The sequence below is a fragment of the Cetorhinus maximus genome, chromosome 1 (assembly GCF_964194155.1).
Source record: "Cetorhinus maximus chromosome 1, sCetMax3.hap1.1, whole genome shotgun sequence".
Taxonomy (NCBI): domain Eukaryota; kingdom Metazoa; phylum Chordata; class Chondrichthyes; order Lamniformes; family Cetorhinidae; genus Cetorhinus; species Cetorhinus maximus.
Window position 1 is genome coordinate 17,217,365 of NC_135879.1, and position 19,569 is coordinate 17,236,933.

The 19,569-nt window shown below is 39.8% G+C and overlaps 1 protein-coding gene across 13 annotated transcripts in view; it reads left to right on the top strand.

Moving 5' to 3' along the window:
• hook3 (hook microtubule-tethering protein 3) overlaps positions 1-19,569 on the top strand; it is a 149,194-nt gene that overhangs the window by 60,767 nt on the left and 68,858 nt on the right. For 9 of the 13 annotated variants that reach the window (XM_078536941.1, XM_078536995.1, XM_078537312.1 and 6 more), the window contains 6 exons: positions 1,483-1,517; positions 2,986-3,068; positions 3,393-3,493; positions 4,013-4,117; positions 11,917-11,988; positions 15,305-15,441. In XM_078536941.1, the coding sequence (XP_078393067.1) occupies positions 1,483-1,517; positions 2,986-3,068; positions 3,393-3,493; positions 4,013-4,117; positions 11,917-11,988; positions 15,305-15,441 (533 nt within the window). Of the gene's footprint in view, positions 1-1,482; positions 1,518-2,985; positions 3,069-3,392; positions 3,494-4,012; positions 4,118-11,916; positions 11,989-15,304; positions 15,659-19,569 lie in introns of those variants that run through there. The other 4 variants (XM_078537400.1, XM_078537351.1, XM_078537046.1 and 1 more) reach the window with 4 other exon arrangements.

Below are 19,569 nucleotides of genomic sequence, written 5' to 3' on the forward strand. Positions count from 1 at the left end.
AAAATACAAGTTTATATTTTGGGGTGTAAACATTAGCAACCAATGGGCGCAATTGCCATTATTAATCTATTTCTCAATCTTAGACAATGGCAAGCAAGCACAAAACCCAAGTAGGGGAAAATAACTATCCAGAAAGGTAGGGTGTAAAGGGCAATCCAGTAATTTTTGAGCCTGGGACAAATTTTTAAATTTATCTTATATTCATTATTTATATTATATTCATTAAACATCACAAAGAAAACTGCGATACGCGAAAAAAAATCTATGCTCTCCAGAGCTTCATAACTTGAGGCAAAGAACCTATCAGATTTTTTTAAGGAGATTGGGTAGACGGGGGAAGAGCACTGATTCGTTGCTATGGCCCCAGAACTCATAAGTACTCCCAAAAAGAACTAAATGTTGCAAAGAGGCACAGAAAGAAGGCAAACACTTTTCTTTTAAACTGCAAAGAAGTTCAACTGAAATTTTGAAAATGCCTGTAAGCTGGAACTGTTTGCAGGAGATCCTGAATCGGCCTGAGGGTCGAAAGGAATGCTTACAGCACCACCAGTGGAGAAAATAGGTATTGTAGGCCTTAGCTAAAAGTGAATTACAGCTGACAGCCTCCTTGTGTTCCCTGGCAACACATTTCAGTCTCTATGGGAATACAGCTTCTCATTTGGATATCTTTGTATTAGAATAATGACTTGAGTTCTTTCATTGAACATATTGAAATATTTTATTCTAAAGGCTAGCAGACACTGCTTGCAATAATTTCTATATTCTTTTAACAACTTTATGAAATTAGGGAAAAGAAATAGAATTTTCCACAAATAGAGTCATTAATTTTACAAAAAATGGTGGATTCTAAATCTTAATGGTGACACTGGAAAAGATTGAGTTTATTTTCCCTTTGTCTTCCGTTTGTAGTTTCAGCACTAGTCAGAAACTCAGATGCTGCTGCTTCACGTAATGATCAGAAATGGCAGCCTGTACATATGTTTCATTTCTGTGAATGTCATTTGTGTTTTAGTGTGGAAACTGGAAGCCACTCATATGCTTGAAAACAATGTGGATATTAAGAGATATGTGTGAATAAAGTTCTCCAGATCAGGAGAGATGATGGAGCTGCTACTCATATCAGCTGAGAAGACAGACAAAACATTCATGTGCCACAAATTAAGAGGCTTAAATTTTTCTCATTCATCTGTTACTGAAGAGTTTCTTCTGCTGGCTGGTGTTTTTGCTTCCTACTAACATATTATCTCTGTTTCTTGGCATGGCCATCTGCTGTAGGCTATTGTGAGTATGCCTTCATTTAAGTAACATCTTACATTGCTAACTGCCAGCATGTACTAATATCAAACACATATTAAATCTCTGAACACAATTGCAATGATCATACAGTGACATTAATACATTTTATATTTTAATATGTTGCACACCAGAATGCATTTAGAACTTAATTTTACCTTTTATGATTGTATTTTTATCTTTTTACAGTCAATTCTTCTGAAAAAGAAATTGGAAGAACATTTGTAAGTATGTTTTTTTGAAGAAAAATTCATGTCAAAAATGCCTGTTGTCTAGGTATTCTAAATTCTCAAATAGGGTATTAGCACAGTGGTTTAATTGTCATTGGTAATTTTAAAAAAAATCCTCGTGCCCCACCCTCCCCACAAATGCTTATTATTAGGCTGTGGAAACTTCGATTAAAAATGTTTCCAATGGTGTGGGTGTTCAGAGTCGTTGAATAAAACCCCTTTTATAGGGCATTTCCATAAATAGAAGGCCAAAGCCTTGGACTGCCAATACTGATTCTCTGATGAACTTCTCCCATGCTTGGCAGATGATCTGGGAGGCAAAAAAATCAGGTAGCACTTTCCCCATTCCACTCCTGACAGATTGACAAAAGCGTGATAGTGTTTTGTGGTTGATGGCATGCCTATGGTTTCAACCATCTCATCCTCAATGAAGGAAATGTTTCAAAAAAAAGGAATCTGAATGCATTACCAATAAATGAAAATGTTTGAGGGGCAAGTGAAATCTTACTGTAGTCTGCAAATTTCAAAACTATGTCATGAAAGTATAATAATTTTCATAATATTATTGTGCTTTTTTGTAAAGGTAGGTTAATAGTGGGGTTTAGATTAGTTTCTCTGTATAAGGTTGTGTATGTGGGAGTTTTAATTGAATTGCAGATAGCTAGTCTGGAGCTTTTGAGTTATCAAAAGAGAAGCTAGGTTTGAAGTGCTAAATATGTAAACATGGCTGAAGTTTTAGAATGTGAGGTGTGAGAGACATTTGTATTTTTTAGATAAACCAGAGTTGTGAATTTCAAAGAGAGGTAAGGTGTTACACCTAGCCATAAGAGGCTAAGCCAAACTGTGCGTTTATTTTTCCCAAAGATTACTGATAATATGAGTACTATGAAAGATTTATATTCTAGAAAAAGTAAAGTTGCAAAGGCATATTGGAACAATGGGATTTACATTAAAAAGGGAGAAACATGTATGAAGGAGCTGAGGTTGTGTAAGCAGAAGGCATTCTTAAGATCTAACAAGTGTGAAAAGCCTCCAGCCTCAATGTATCAAGTTGCTGTGTACAGGAACCAAAGCTAAGAAAACTCGCTGTGAATGTCCCAGGGTATTGTGTACTTTGCCTGGGTCTGTTGAAATGTATTTGTTTTTACTGTTCCCTTAACGGAGATGTAACTAGGAGTCAGATGTTGAGTCAGAAGATATTTAGAACTGAGGGGACATTGATGTGACACTTTGCAGGGAAGTATGTTCTCTCATCAATATCTTTAATTCATTATTTCTTCAACATATCAAAATATTTGAGAATCAACCCCTAAAATTGCTTGATTTTCACATGTTGAAAAAAACTTGCAATGAGCTTCTCATAGACCTTATTGCAATATATTTTAAAATTGAAATAATTGGCTTTTCAGCATCCAAGCAGTGTAATTTGTAAGTCTTATGTCATTTTTTTTGGATGTTTTAGGGAGAAACTACATGAAGCCCACACTGAGCTTCAGAAGAAGCGAGCATACATTGATGATTTGGAACCAAAATACAATAACAGCTGTAAGTCTTTTTTCTTTTATAAATAACTCCACGCATTAATAACTTTAACCATTTATCCTTGCTAATTTTATCAAAGAAATAACATCCTTAAAATGTTTACATACCCAAACTCGAACATTTGTTGTGATACCTATCTATCATATGGCATACTAATAATATATTTACCTGTCTGTGCTGTTTCAATACTGACAGTGCAGCTGTGCAAATTTTACCTATTATTGACATTTGCAAGTTGCTTCTTTTTGAAAATTGCTGTAACTTTGCAAAATTGTAAACTAATATCAATTTAATAAAGCTAATTCAACTATCCTTTACCTTATACAGCTCAAAAGATTGAAGAGCTTCAAGAGGCCCTGAGAAAGAAAGATGAAGATATGAAGCAAATGGAGGACCGATATAAGAAGTACCTAGAAAAGGCTAAGAGTGTGAGTGCAATTTCTCTGAATTTTCTTGAAGTTGTCTATCGTAGAGCTGTCTGAAATAATTTAAAATTATTATTATTGCCATGTTGGTTGTTGATTGGAAGTTTATTTAGCACATGGTGTTAGAATCAGTTATATTGACTCTTGGAAAACCCATGTTCACCAACACACAAATGGCATGCCGTAGTGACAGAAGGAATGAAAGGTCTTGAGCCACAGTGGTGTGTTAATGTGGAGGTAAAGCATGAGAGATAGAAGGATTGGCAAAGCCAGTGGGATCAACAGAGACTGCCAAATATATGATTATGTAAGGCTTGCAGTGGAAAATTGTGGTTTACATAGTCATCAATGCACCAATCTACCATGAACCTATGCTCTCTTTGTTGTTAGCACCACCATCTTTGAGTATGATCCTTTCCCTGAACTATTTCTTGAAGTTTTCAGTGTTCTTACTTGTTACTACACACACAGTTATGTCAATAAATAAAATGTGCTTTAACATAGCTGTCCTCTTTCCTTTAGGTTATCAGAACCTTGGACCCTAAACAGAACCAGGGAGCAGCCCCAGAAGTTCAATCTTTGAAAAACCAGCTGCAAGAAAAGGAGCGAATGTTGCATTCCTTATCGGTACGGCACTTGACAATTGTAGAGATTTTTAGTTTTCAGGAAGTAAATTATTGCGTACCTTCATACATTTTCAGTTGTTTACACGGCAGTATATCTGCCAACCTTGACTGTTATTACAGCAGCTTACATTTATATAGTGTGTATAATGTAGCAAAATGCCAAGATGCTTCATTATTGGAGATTGGATTCAAAAAAGAGTAGGAGAGACATTTGGGGAAGTGACTTAAGTGGTGTAGAGGGAAGAAATTTTAAGGCATGATTCTTGTTCTGGTCTAGCAACCCAATTCAAGAACCAAATCCAACTATGGTAAGTTACAAATCTTATAGTTGATACCTTGTGGGCTAGCACCAGAACTAATAGAACTGTTGGATTGTCATAAAAATGCCAACTAGTTCACTAATATTTTTCAGGGAATTTGCAACCCTTACCTAGTCTGGCTTACACATGAAGGCTACACTACAATAATGAATGCATACTCCCTTTCAAATGCCATTCACAGGCCAAGAACAAAAAGAAAGTGTTGGAAACAACATGGGCAGTTGAGTCCTGATTAAGCTTTACATAATTTATGTACAATATGTGAAAAGAGGTTATTGGTGAAGCAGAGTTTGGAGGTGATGGACTGGATTTGAGATTTAAAACCTAACGAGGAGCAGCAAGACATTGGGGATATTCAACTGTAAGACTGAGTATGAGCAGGTATCCAGGAAGAAATATGTTATCGGGTAAAGTGTGGAGCTTTTAAAAAGGACTAAACATTATGGCTTTGGTTAACAAGCATCAGCAAGTTCTGACTTATTCATCACTTCATGTTGGACAGACAGTGATGGGTTGGGGTGATGTTACAAAATAGGGTCTGCCTCTCTGACCCACTGCTGTTGGTTCCTTTGTTAAGTGCTCTGAGCATTTTATTTTTATGGGAGTTTGATCATACTGCCCTTTATCTACCTAAATGTGACCTCAAGCAGGCTTGAGTGTTTTCTGCGTGGATGCCTTTCATGCACAAATTTTTGATGGCAAACCTTTAAGACCGGATGAAGCAAAGTTTGTTTGCCCTGTGGAACTGCTTTATTCTCCAGTAAGGTGATTGAATGGAGTAATAGGTATGAGTAAATTCACAGTGCAATTGATCCAGCTGACCTCTATATAATGAAATAAAAATACTGAACATACTTGGCTTAACCAACTTGTGTGGGTCATCTTGTTTGACTTAAATAGGCTCATCTGCATCCTGTTTTTGAGTCACTCTTTGATATCCTGATTTTTAAAAGCCTTTCCCACTGAGTCAGTAAGTTTATCCCCCTTCAGTGACCAAAGGGTTTCCTTAAACAACGGTGGAAGATAACTTTCTGAATGTCTAACTACAAAATCACTTGTTCAGCCTCTGGGAGAAGAAAAATTTGGTGTATTATATTTTTCATCTTGGTGCATCTTTTGTTAAAGTCGTGAGAATTAATTTTATTGTGAGATTATTTTTAAAATGACGTATTAAAAAAATGTATTTTCCAAATCATTTTTGTAGCAAAATAGCAAAAAAATACAGAAACATGACAGGTGGTGAAGCACTATTGCCAACATGACCATGCCTGTGCTTGTGGAGAAAGCATTGAAGTATAGGACATAGATGATGAATTGGAGGAGATTTCATAAATTTCTTTTGACAAGTTAAATTATTTCTAAAAAAAACTGACATAATTTCTTTAATTATAAATATTTTTTGCACAGTGAAGTGATTTTTAAAAATTATTATATCTGGTACTGTACTGAACCTCAAAGTGTTGCTGCTGATATGATGGAACTCCCCATCAAATCAATGGATGAACTCCAGTTTGTACCAGTGTGCTGATGGGAGAAAAAGCTGATCCTGGACGCGGACATACAGTCTCACATTCAGACCATCTTGATAGATTTGCTGCCATTGACTGTCTCTGGCCATGACCTTCCAGGCGTTGCAATATTTCAAGGTATACTTAAATGTGTCTTTTTAGCATTTCATCTGTCCAACTCTGTTGGGATATTCACACTGTAGTTTGCTGTATAAGATGGGGGATTCTATAATCATGGCAAGTGAATGACATGTTCGGACCAACCTGAACGATTTTAATCATGGCCTTAATTCCAGCTATACTGCAGCAGTTAAGGATATCATTGTTAGGCAATATGTCTGTTACTTTGATGCCAGTGATAAGTCGAAGACAGTGCAGTGGAAATGGGAGGTTGTTTGATGTGATGTTGGAAACAGATCCATGGCTCCAATATACATAGTAGGCTGATAAAGACAACAGCTTGGTATATAGTGACTTTTATTGGCCGAGTTTTGCTGGCCTTGCCAATACAGTGGGTGATTTTTTAAAACTATTTTTTACAGGATGTGGGCATCGCTGGCTAGGCCAGCATTTATTGCCCATCCTTATTTTCCCTTGAGAAGGTGGTGGTGAGCTGCCTTTTTGAACCGCAGAAATCCCTGTGGTGTAGGTACATCCACAGTGCTGTGCAGGAGGATGTTCTAGGATTTTGACCCAGCAACAGTGAAGGAACGGTGATATATTTCCAAGTCAGGATGGTGAGCGACTTGGAGGGGAATTTACAGGTGGTGCATCTGCTGCCCTTCTCCTTCTAGATGTTAGTGATCATGAGTTTGGAAGGTGGTGCCTAAGGAGCCTTGGTGAGTTTCTGTAGTGTATCATGTAGATGGTATGCACTGCCGCTTCTATGCATCAGTGGTGGAGGGGGTGAATGTTTGTGGATGGGGTGCCAATCAAGCAGGCTGCTTTGTCCTGGATGGTGTCAAGCTTCTTGAGTGTTGTTGGAGCTGCACTCATCCAGGCAAGTGGGGAGTATTCCATCACACTCCCGGCTTGTGCCTTGTAGATAGTGGACAGGCTTTGGGGAGTCAGGAGGTGAGTTACTCGCCACAGGATTCCTAGCCTCTGACCTGCTCTTGTAACCACATTATTTGTATGGCTAGCCAAGTTCAGTTTCTGGTCAATGGTAACCCCCAGAATGTTGATAGTGGGGGATTCAGCAATGGTAAAGCCATTGAATGTCAAGGGGTGAAGATGAGATTTTTTTCTTTTTGGAGATGGTCATTGCCCGGCACTTACATGGCACGATTGTTACTTGGCACTTGTCAGCCCAAGCCTGGATTTTGTCCAGTTCTTGCTGCATTTGAACATGGACTGCTTCAGTACCTGAGGAGTCACAATGGTGCTGAACATTGTGCAATCGTCAGCAAACATCGCCACTTCTGACCTTATGATGGAAGGAAAGTCATTGATGAAGCAGCTGAAAATGGTTGAGCTGAGGACACTATCCTGAAGAACTCCTGCAGTGATGTCCTGGAACTGAGATGACTGACCTCCAACAACCACAACCAACTTCCTTTGTGCTGGTTATGACTCCAATCAGCGGAGAGTTTTCCCCCTGATTTCCATTGACTCCAGTTTTGTTAAGGCTCCTTGATGCACACTTGGTCAAATGCTGCCTTGATGTCAAGGGCATTCACTCCTATCTCACTTTGGGAGTTCAGCTCTTTTGTCAATGTTTGAACTAAGACTGTAATGAGGTCAGAAGCCGAGTGGCCCTGGCAGAACCCAAACTGAATGTTAGTAAGCAGGTTATTGCTAAGCAAGTGCAACTTGAGAGCACCGTTGTTGCCCTTTCTATAATTTTACTGATGATCGAGAGTAGACTGATGGGGCAGTAATTGGCTGGGTTGGATTTGTCCTGCTTTTTGTGCACAGGACATACCTGGGAAGTGTTGTTGCTATAGTGGAATCGCTTGGCTAGGGACATGACAAGTTCCGGAGCACAAGTCTTCACTACTATTGCTGGAATATTGTCAGGGCCCGTAGTTATTGCAGTATGCAGTGCCTTCAGCAGTTTCTTGGTATCACGTGGAGTGAATGGAATTGGCTGAAGACTGGCATCTATGATGCTGGGGATCTCTGGAGGAGGCTGAGATGGATCATCCACTTGACAATTCTGGCTGAAGATTGTTGCTAATGCTTCAACCTTATCTTTTGTCCTGATGTGCTGGGCTCCTCCATCATTGAGGAGGATGATATATGTGGAGCGTCCTCCTCCTCCAGTGAGCTGTTTAATTGTCTACTACCATTCACGACTGGATGTTGCAGGACTGCAGAACTTAGATTTGATTGGTTGTGGAATTGCTTAGCTCTGTCTATCACTTGCTGCTTATGTTGTTTGGCACACAAGTAGTCCTGTGTTGTAGCTTCACCAGGCTGATAACTCATTTTTATGTATGCCTGGTGCTGTTCCTGGCATGCCCTCCTGCACTCTTCTTTGAATCAGGGTTGATCCCCGGCATGGTGATGATGGTAGAGTCGGGGATATGCCGAGCCATGAGGACATTATGTTTGAGAACAATTCTGCTGCTGCTGATGGCCCATAACGCCTCATGGATGCCCAGTCTTGAGTTGCTGGATCTGTTCAAAATCTATCCCTTTTAGCAGGCGGTAGTGCCATGCCACACAATGGAGAGTATCCTCAATGTGGAGACAGGACTTTGTTTCCACAAGGACTGTGCGGTGGCCACTCGTACCGATACTATCATGGATAGATGCATCTGCGGCAGGCAGGTTGGTGAGGATGAGGCCAAGTGTATTTTTCCCTATTGTTGGTTTCCTCACCACCAGCTGCAGACCCAGTCTAGCAGTTATGTCCTTTAGGACTCGGCCAGCTCGGTCTGTAGTGGTGCTACCGAGCCACTTTTGGTGATGGACATTGAAGACCCCCACCCAGTGTACATTCTGCGCCCTTTCCACCCTCAGTGTTTCCTCCAAGTGTTGTTCAACATGGAGGAGTGCTGATTGATCAGCTGAGGCGGGGGGTGGGGGGGAGTGGCGGGTGGCATGTGGTAATCAGCAGGCGGCTTCCTTGCCCAGGGTTGAGCTGATGCCATGAGACTTCATGGGGCCCAGAGTTGATGTTGAGGACTCCCAGGGCAACTCCCTCCCAACTGCACACGACTGCCACTACCTCTGCTGGGCCTGTCCTGCCGGTCGGACGGGACATACCCAGAGATGGTGATGGTGGTGTCTGGGACGTGATCTGTACGATATGATTCTGTGAATATTACAGATTATTTAGCAACAATCTGATATTGTAAGACAGCTCTTCCAATTTTGGCGCAAGCCTCCAGATGTTGTTGAGATGAACTTTGTAGGATCGACGGCTGGTTTAGCAGTTGTTTTCGGTGCCATGGTCAATGCTGGGTGGTCCATCTGGTTTCATTCCTTTTTATTGATTCTTTAGCCATTTGATGCAACTGAGTGGTTTGCTAGGGCATTTAAGAGTCAACCACATTACTGCGGATCTGGAGTCACATGTAGGCCAGACCAGGTAAGGATGGAAAATTTCCTTCCCTAAAGGACATTAGTGAACCAGATGGGTTTTTACAGCACTGGTTTCATGGTCATCATTAGACTTTTAATTCCAGATTTTTATTGAATTCAAATTTCAAACCTGGGTATTATCCTGGGTCTCTGGATTACCAGTCCAGTGATGATACCATTACGACACTGCCTCCCATCCCCTTGTCTTCCTTTCTGGCATTCCGTGAAAGCATGCTATCAAGTTAGTAGAATTTGGGTGATCCTCAAATCAGAATAATTCAGTTTTTTAAAGCCTCCTCTGCTTTTATTATCTCTTCTCTGCTTTTGCCAAGTATCTTAAATCTCTGGTTAATCCTCTGGTCACTTCTGATCCTTCTGCCATTAAAGAAAAAGGTTTCTCCATATCTCTTCCATCAAAACACCTTATAATTTTGGACAGTTCTGTTACATCTCTCCTTAACCTTTTCTGCTCTAAGACAAGAATCCCAGTTTGTCTAGTTTTCCCCACATCCCTGATACCATTCTTGTATATCTCCTTGGTAACTTCTCTAAGGCCATAACACCCTCTGGTGCCCAGAAGAGTGATTTTTTTAAAGATTTAGCTGGCTGACTTGTTCTAATATATCACCACCTTTTACATGTCTTTGTTCCTTTGTCTGTGACATCTTTTGATTATCTGCACCTATCACTGCTTGCTTGTCCCTACAACCATCCCCATCTCTCCCCCCCCCCCCCCCACCTTAAACCAGCTTATATTTCACCCCTCTCCTAACTTTACTCAGTTCTGCTGAAGGGTCATGAGGACTCGAAACGTGAACTTTTTTCTTCTCCGCCGATGCTGCCAGACCTGCTGAGTTTTTCCAGGTAATTCTGTTTTTGTTTTTGACTTGTTCTTGTACTGCCTGCCTTTATTTATAAAGCCAAGGTTCCTGTATTTTTTTTAAACAGCCTTATAACTTGTCTACCACTTTCAAAGATTTATGTATGTGAAGCCCCAGGTATCTGTTACTGGATTTTTAAAATTGTGGCATTTAGTTACTATTGTATCTCCATATTCTTCCTTCCCAAATGCATCACTGCACACTTCTCTGCATTACGTTTCATCTGCCATGTGTCTGCCCACTCGCCAATCTGTATGTGTCCTCCTGAATTCTGCTACTATCCTCCCCTTTGTTTACTACATTTCCAGTTTTTTTTTGTTCTCTGCAAACTTTTAAGTTATGCTTCCCACATCCAAGTCCATGTAATTAATGTGTATCAAATGTATCATCTGTATCAAAAAGAACAGTAGTGCTAAATATCTGAGGGGACAGCACTGTATACTTCCCTCCAGTCTGATGAACAGCTGCACTCTCAGCTTTCCAGTCGTTGCCACTGCCTCTTTACTCCCGTAGTCCTCAATTTGCTAATGTCTTTTGAAAGTCTACGTACACATCAACTGTCTTCATCAACTCTTTATTATTTTTTTCAAATAACTCAATCAAGTTTGTCAGATATAATAACCACAAAATCTTTTGAAATTGTCCAACTTCCCAGGATGCCTTCTGATTTAAGGCTAGTCTAACAAATGCAAGGTTTCTAATCCAGTATTTTTTTTAGCTTTCCTTAAAAGCTGGTATTAAATGCCTATATTAAAAAGTCCAAAATTCTTCAACCTCAACTGTGAATTCCAAGGCATGTTTCCATAGTCACAGCTAATGTGAACATCTTTTCACTTACATTGAACCGTATCAATTTAGACATTTGATTTTGCGAGTTTGGATAAAGATTTGTAGAGGTTAGTAAATTGTATATTCCAGTGTGTATCCTTGTTGATCAGACCAACTATGGAAAGGTTTGAGCTCCAGAGTCGTCATCCTCAATTTATTGATCTGTATTAATGCCATTCAAAGGTAGCAGTAATGAAGGAGTGCTGCATTGTCAGCGGTACCATAATTTAGACAATGGGGCTGGTTTGCACTTTCATGTTTAAGATCTTATCTTACTGTTCAAAGAGTAGTCTCTTGTTGTCAACATTCCTTCCTCAACCACCACTTCCAACAACAAAAAAATTAGCTAATTGTTCATTTATTTCATTGCTGTTTGTGTTATCTTACTATTGGCAAAATGACTTCTGTATCTGCCTATATAAATTGTTGTAGTTCAAAAACAATTATTGGTGAAGCAGTTTGAAACATCCCTAAATATATAAATAGAACCTATTTTATTTTCTCCAAATTTTATCATCAATTGAGTGAACCAAAAAGATACTTGTATTACCTATCAGTGATTCTCTTGTGGAATATTTTCTATTATTTAGTAAGTTTTGTTCAAGATTATTCCACTCTAGGCTATTGATTTATCTTTATTAAATAAACTTTAAAGACCATCTGAGTTAGACAAAAAATTAGTGTTTTTGGACTAAAATGTGTTCTTTTTCTTTTGAATCATTTTGCTTTTAGAAAGAGTATGAGAAGACAAAGATTCAGAGAGATCATGAGGAGAAGCTGATTGTTAGTGCATGGTATAACATGGTAAGAGTACAAAAAAAATTAAAATATTCTTGGTAAGCAAAATAGTCCTAGAATTTAATGTAGGAAAGTGCAGGACCAGAGAAAGCTCTAGTTTGTGCAACTTGTTCTGAAAACCAATGCATCTCAATTGCCCACAATTTCAAATGTGGTATTTATTTTACCTTTCTCTTGAAGTTTGCCACACCTGGCTTACTGGACAGTCCATTCCATGCTTTCATCACCCTCTGCACAGTTTCAAAACAACTAACTGCTCACCTTCCTTTCTTCTAAGCTTGAACCTGTGTTTCTATAGTTTGAGACAATGTCAAACATGTTTTCAAAATTTTATTTAGTGATTTTTATTAATAAAAATCTTGACTATACCGGGAGTAAATAATCTGAGGCTCCACAAACTCTTTGCATGGTTCAGATGTGTTAAGATAGGCATCAGTTTGATGACCTTTTCTGTCCTGTCTCCAGTGCATAGACCAGAATTCTACATAGTGCTCCAAGTGTGGCCATTACAGTACCTTTAACAGACTTGTTATAATCTCCTGGGGTTTATGATCTATCCTTCTGGCTACAGAACCCAAGATCCAGTTCGCTTTCCTTACTGCTACCACACACTGGGCAGTTCTCAAAGTGTTATGGCAACTTACCGAATCAGAGGAGACAAATGATGGCGGTGCATTGAACTGTGTCAGAGTGATAGGAAATGAATAAGTGGGGCACCCTAAAATTCAGTGCTGGCATCTTTGTTGATAACAGCGAGCAGTCCACAAATACCCTAAAGCATTCTGTGTTGTGTTCTGTAGCCTAGAGCTGCTTAACCTACATTCCTATTGTTCTTCCCTAGCCTCTATACCTTTCATTGTTGCACATCCAGTGCTTTGTGTCACTCATCTATCCACCTCTCCTAACTGTCCAGGTCCCTTTGTATTTGGTTTGCTTCTTCCTTATCAAATAAATATCCTGTTTCCCAAATTATATAATCTGTCAATTTAGAAAACATTTTCTATCTCCACCTGCAAATCATTTATGCAGTGAACACTTGTTCTGCAATACAGAAATTCACAAATGTGAACAGTATCACAAAAAAATATTTCTATCCATGTTTGTAAATATTGTATTTTTATTTGAAACATTAAAGATAGCTGTGTGCAATTACATTTACAATTTAAAAGGTCTAATGTACCTGGCCTGATCCTAGCATTGAACATGCTCTGATTGTAGGCCATCGACCAGAAACATAACTGGACCAACCAAATACTGTGGCTACAAGAACAGGTCAGAGGCTGGGACAGTAACTCACATCCAGACCCTGCAAAGCCCCTCCAACGTTCACAGTGCAAAAGTCAAGAGTGATGGAATACGCTCCACTTACCTGGATGAGTGCAACTCCAAAAAGTTTGATACTATCCAAGACAAAGTAGCCCACTTGATTGGTACTCCATCCACCACCTTAAACATTCAATTCCTCTCACTGATGCATAGTGGCAGCAGTGTGTACCATCTACAAGATGCACTAGCATAAGACTCCTTCAACAGCACCGTTCAAATCCGGAACCTATACCACCTAGAACAACAAAGGCACCAGGAGCTTGGGAACATCATCACCTACAAGTTCCCAGTCACTCATCCTGACTTGGAACTATGTCACTGTTCATTCACCATCGCCAGGTCAAAATCCTGGAATTTCCTCCCTGACAGAACTGTGGGTGTACCTACAGCACATGGAGTGAAGCAGTTCAAGAAGACAGCTCACCATTTCAATGGCAGTTAGGGATGGACAATAAATGCTGGCCTTGCCAGTGATGCTCACATCCCAAGAATGAATGAATAAATAAATAAGACCCACCACCTGCCAGGACCTAGCATAGGTGAACTGGTGAGAAAAGTGGCATGCAACTAAAGGCCTGACCTCTGGAGAATAGCACTCAGAAAGCCATAAAGCTGGAAAATTCAAGAGTCAGATGAAAGTTTCCCTACCTCCAAATGAGCTGCCAGACTCACTCAAATCCTCAGATAAAAGCAAAAAACTGCGGACGCTGGAAATCCAAAACAAAAACAAAATTACCTGGAAAAACTCAGCAGGTCTGGCAGCATCTGCGGAGAGGAGCACAGTTAACATTTCGAGTCCGAATGACCCTTCAACAGAACTAAGTAAAAATAGAAGAGAGGTGAAATATAAGCTGGTTTAAGGGGGGAGGGGGGTGGGATGGTGGGGGTTGGAGCTGGATAGAGGGCCAGTGATAGGTGGAGATAACCAAAAGATGTCACAGACAAAAGGACAAAGAGGTGTTGAAGGTGGTGATATTATCTGAGGAATGTGCTAATTAAGGGTAGAAAGCAGGACAAGCAAGGTACAGATAGCCCTAGTGGGGGTGGGGTGAAGGAATCAAAAAAAGCTAAAAGGTGAGGATAAAACAATGGATGGAAATACATTTTAAAATAGTGGAAATAGGTGGGAAAAGAAAAATCTATATAAATTATTGATAAAAAAGGGGGGGGAATCGGAAAGGGGGTTCCGATTCTCTCCCCTTTTTTCCAATAATTTATATAGATTTTTCTTTTCCCACCTATTTCCATTATTTTAAATTGTATTTCCATCCATTGTTTTATCCCCACCTTTTTTGATTCCTTCACCCCACCCCACCCCCACTAGGGCTATCTGTACCTTGCTTGTCCTGCTTTCTACCCTTAATTAGCACATTCCTCAGATAATAACACCACCTTCAACACCTCTTTGTCCTTTTGTCTGTGACATCTTTTGGTTATCTCCACCTATCACTGGCCCTCTATCCAGCTCTACCCCCGCCACCCCCCCCAACTCCCTCCCCCCCGCCCCCAAACCAGCTTATATTTCACCTCTTTTCTATTTTTACTTAGTTCTGTTGAAGGGTCATTCGGACTCGAAACGTTAACTGTGCTCCTCTCCGCAGATGCTGCCAGACCTGCTGAGTTTTTCCGAGTGTTTTTGTTTCACTCAAATCCTCTGATCTGAGGAAAGCTCCGCTGCCCCTTTGGCCCCAGGGCCACCATAGGGGGAATTGAAGCAGGAGAATGAGAACACCCCCTCTTCCTCACTTGCAAGACAAACTCAGGCTCTGCACTATCCCTAAGGGGAAAAACCTCAGAAATCCTCGGATAGTCTGATAGAAATAGAGACCCAGCATTATGCATTTCCCCCTCTTTTCATGACTTTGTGCTCACAAGAAACACCTCTTCTCTGGGCATAAAAGGGCAGGAAATTGGTCTTTATCTGCTTCACCATCAGATTTTTGAATGTGCCCTTGTATTAAATGGCTGTATTTGTTTATTTTGTTTCACTTAATAGGGAATGGCTCTTCATAAGAAAGCAGCAGAAGAAAGACTTGCCAGTACTGGTTCAGGACAGTCCTTCCTAGCTAGACAGAGACAGGCAACAAGTACACGGCGGCCTTACCCTGGGCACGTTCAACCAGCTACAGCAAGGTAGAAGGTACAGCCAATGGCTGCAGCAGCAATCATACAGCATATATTTAAATAAGTATCTTCAGCCACTCAAACTTCCTCCTGTTCATAGTTGAATTTTTAAAAACTTTGCGTTAATGTTTCTATTGAATGTATTGATTATTTAGCTCACGTATTAAGTTTTAAGCCACAAGTGTAATATAAAATTACCAGTGGAATAAATGTTTGTTCCACATTCCCTCACTTGCATAATTTATTCAGCATTAGTGATCAGGAATACTTTCCTGCTCAGCTTTCAGTTAACATACTGTATGGTTTAAAAGCAGAAAGCGCTGGAATAATTCAGTCAGTCTGGCAGCCTCTGTGGAGAGAGAAACAGTGTTAATGTTTTGAGTCCAATGTGACTCTTCTTCGGATACTGCCAGACCTGCTGAGTTTTTCCAGCACTTTGTTTTTATTCCAGCTCTCCAACATTTGCAGTATTTTGCTTTTATTTCTGGTTTAATCCTTTCCTTTTGATTTAAATTGTTTCATCCTATTGCTCATTGTCACTTAACATGTTTGTAAAATATGAACTGCTCCTTAATGTAGGAGATCACGAATAGTGACAAGATAGGAAGTATGTGGTCAATAATAATTGTACATGGTCTCTGCCTGACATGAGTTTGACTGGTCAAATGGCCTTTTCTCACTCCATATTAATTTTTTGTAGCCTTTATCAGTTTTATGTTGTGGGAAGACTATCATGCAGAAATAAAGCCATAAGGACATTTTTAAGAACAATTGCAATAATTAACTTCAGTTCATGCAATGAATTTAACACGTTTACAGATGCCCTTTACAGATCTTGGTCCCACGTCTTCCCATTCCTAAATGAAAATTAGATTTGGCCCACTTCTGTGACACAGATCAACACCTCAAAATTCCTACAATTAAGTAAATTGGCATTCTCATCAGTGTGACTATAAGAATGGCTTGGGATGGGAAACAGGTATGTTTCCACTTAATACTGAATTATGGTAAAGGACACATTGTCCCAAAGTAAAGGGAAACTATTGCCGATCGGTATTTGATGCTGACGTTGCATTGCCTATCAGTAGTAGAAGTGTCATGCAGTATTTTGCAGTGCTGACATCTTTTACAATATTTACTAAAAGGTTTAAAGTAATAGTTAAAACATACTTATGCCTTTAAATTAACAATGTTGGAGTTAAAGTACAAACAATCACAGTTAATTTGTGTCCTAATAAATTATGATCCAATTATTGGTGCTTACCAGTAGACCATAACTTTTTTCGAAACTTTTGAGTCATATTGCCAAGTGTTCGAAGCAATTGCATGAGAAATGAGTCAAACACTATTTACTGCTAATTGCTTACTTTATTCAATTAGATTTTCCAATATGCTAACCAAAAATCATGAATTCCCTATCAACAATGCAGATTCGTAAAATTATCCCTGAAATGTTAAAGCTGTGGATATGAGAGCAGGTTTTCCTTCTCCAGATGTTATTTGTGTTTCACTAGATCAAAAGACCTCCTTAAAAGTGACAACAAATGAGGCTTACCAGCTTCCCAGATCTAATGCTTCTTTCAAATCTTAAAACCTACATTTATCACCCCAAGATTCAGTCGGTTTATCAAGTAAATAACTCAGACTGTCTCTGCAGCTCTGCCCTCCTAACTTTCAATGGCAGAGTCTTCATCTTTCTGGCCCTCATACTTGAGAAGTGTCATGACTGACAGGCTACTCCATTTAACTAATCTGCACTCCTACTGAAGGATTGATTGTGATGCAATCTCTGGGAAATCATAGGAACAGTAGTAGGTCATTCAGTCCTTCAGCCTGTTACAGTTCGTGGCTGATCTCCATCTTAACTCCAACTACTTCCCTTGGTTCTGTAACCCTTGCCTAAAACCGATCAGTCTTAGTTTTGACATTTTCAATAGAAGTTTTGACATTTTCAATAGAATAGCTGCAACAAATCTTTAGGGGAGAAGGAATTGCTTTCTGACATTACCCCTGAGCATCAAACTTTAATTTTAGGGCAACATCGAGAAACAATTCAAATTCAATTCCTGGAAAAGCCTATATACAATGTAATTTAAAATATCTTTTATAGTACGCTTATGGTACTAGTAAAATATGCAATATGAAAAAGTATCGAGTAAAAAATAAAATTAAGGAAACATGAGTGAAACCTATCTGGTTAACACTGTTACATTCAAGCAGCTTTGAACTGCATAGAGGATGAATTTCCATGGGGATTCTCCCACTTATCTGTTGTAACGCCATTTCTCCATGGTTTCTGACTCTTTTATAGAAATTACATGTGCAAGTGAGCAACATGCTTGAGGGTCTAACTGAATAGCCTACTCCTGCTCCTAATTTGTGTGCTTGTATGTAACTCAACATAAATTCCCCCTCAAGGATCCCAGGAGTAGAATCAGATAGGTCAGATTCAGATCAGAAAAATTGAGATAGAACATTAGCTAGGGACATTGTGATAGACATGGAGTTACAGGAGAAGCAAAGTTTACAAAGTGCCCAGCAAGGGAAATTGACGGGGTTAAACTGTTTATATTTCAATGCAAAGAGTATTACAAACGAGGTAGATGAGTTAAGGGCACAGGTAGACACATGGCAGCAGGATGCCATTGCTATAATGGAGACCTGGCTAAAGGAGGGACAAAACTGGCAGCTTAATATCCCTGGTTATAGAGTCTTCAGACACGATAGAGTAGGAGATAAAAAAAGGAGGGGGGGGGTTAGCACTAATGGTTAAAGAATCAATTTCAGTTGTGAGAAGGGATGATATACTAAATGGGTCAACAAACGAGGCTTTATGGATTGAGCTTAGAAATAAAAAAGAGGCAGTCACACTACTGGGAGTATACTACAGACCCCCAAATAGTGAAAGGGAGATAGAAGAACAAATATGTAGGCAAATTTCTGCTTGTAAGAACAAGAGGGCAATAATAGGAGATTTCAACTATCCTAATATCAACTGGGATTCAAACAATACAAGGGGCATTGAGGGAGAAAAATTCATGCAGTGCGTCCAGGAAAATTTTTTCAACCAATTAGTGACAAACCCAACGAGAGGAGATGCAATTCTAGACCTAGTCTTGAGGAACGAAGAAGGGCAAGTGGGTGAAGTGACAGTTGGCGACCATATCGGGGACAGTGATCACAATTCAGTTAGATTTACCATTACCATGGAAAAGGACAGAGATAAGGCAGGAGTAAAAGTCTTGAACGGGGGAAGGCAAATTTTGCAGAAATGAGAAGGGACTTGGCTGAGGTGGACTGGACAGCACTGCTGGAGGATAAAACAATGGAAAACCAGTGGGAAGCACTAAAAAGCGGGATCCTAATTGTACAAAGTGGACATGTCCCCAACAAAACAAGAGTGGTACTGCCAATTCTAGACCCCCCCTGCTTGTCTAGAGGAATACAGGGGAAGATCGAACAGAAAAAGAAAGCATACGATAGGCACAAAGAACTAAGCACTGAAGATAGCCTAGATGAATATAGGAAGTGCAGGGATGAAGTAAAAAAGAAAATGGGGAAATCAAAGAGAGGGCATGAAAAAGATTAGCAAGTAAAGTCAAAGATAACCCAAAGACGTTTTATCAATACATTAATGCTAAAAGGTTAGTTAAGGAAAAAGTGGGACCTATCAGAGGTGAATATGGAAACTTGTGTGTAGATGCAGAGGCTGTGGGAAGGGTTTTGAATGAATACTTTGTCTCCGTGTTTACAAAGGAAAGGGAGGATGTAGACATAGTAGTCCAGGAGGAACACTGCGAGATATTGGACGGGATAGTCATAAAGAGAGAGGAAGTATTCGAAGGGTTGAAATCCTTGAAAGTTGATAAGTCACCAGGGCCAGATGGATTGTTTCCGAGGCTGCTGAAGGAAGTCAGGGAAGAGATAGATGCTCTGAGGATGATTTTCCAATCTTCACTAGATACAGGGGAGGTACTGGAGGACTGGAGAAATGCAAATGTAGTTCCATTGTTTAAAAAGGGATCAAAGGAAATGCCAAACAATTATAGGCCAGTTAGTCTTACATCGGTGGTGAGCAAATTAGTAGAATCAATCCTGAGAGATAGGATTAACTGTCATGTGGAAAGGCGTGGACTA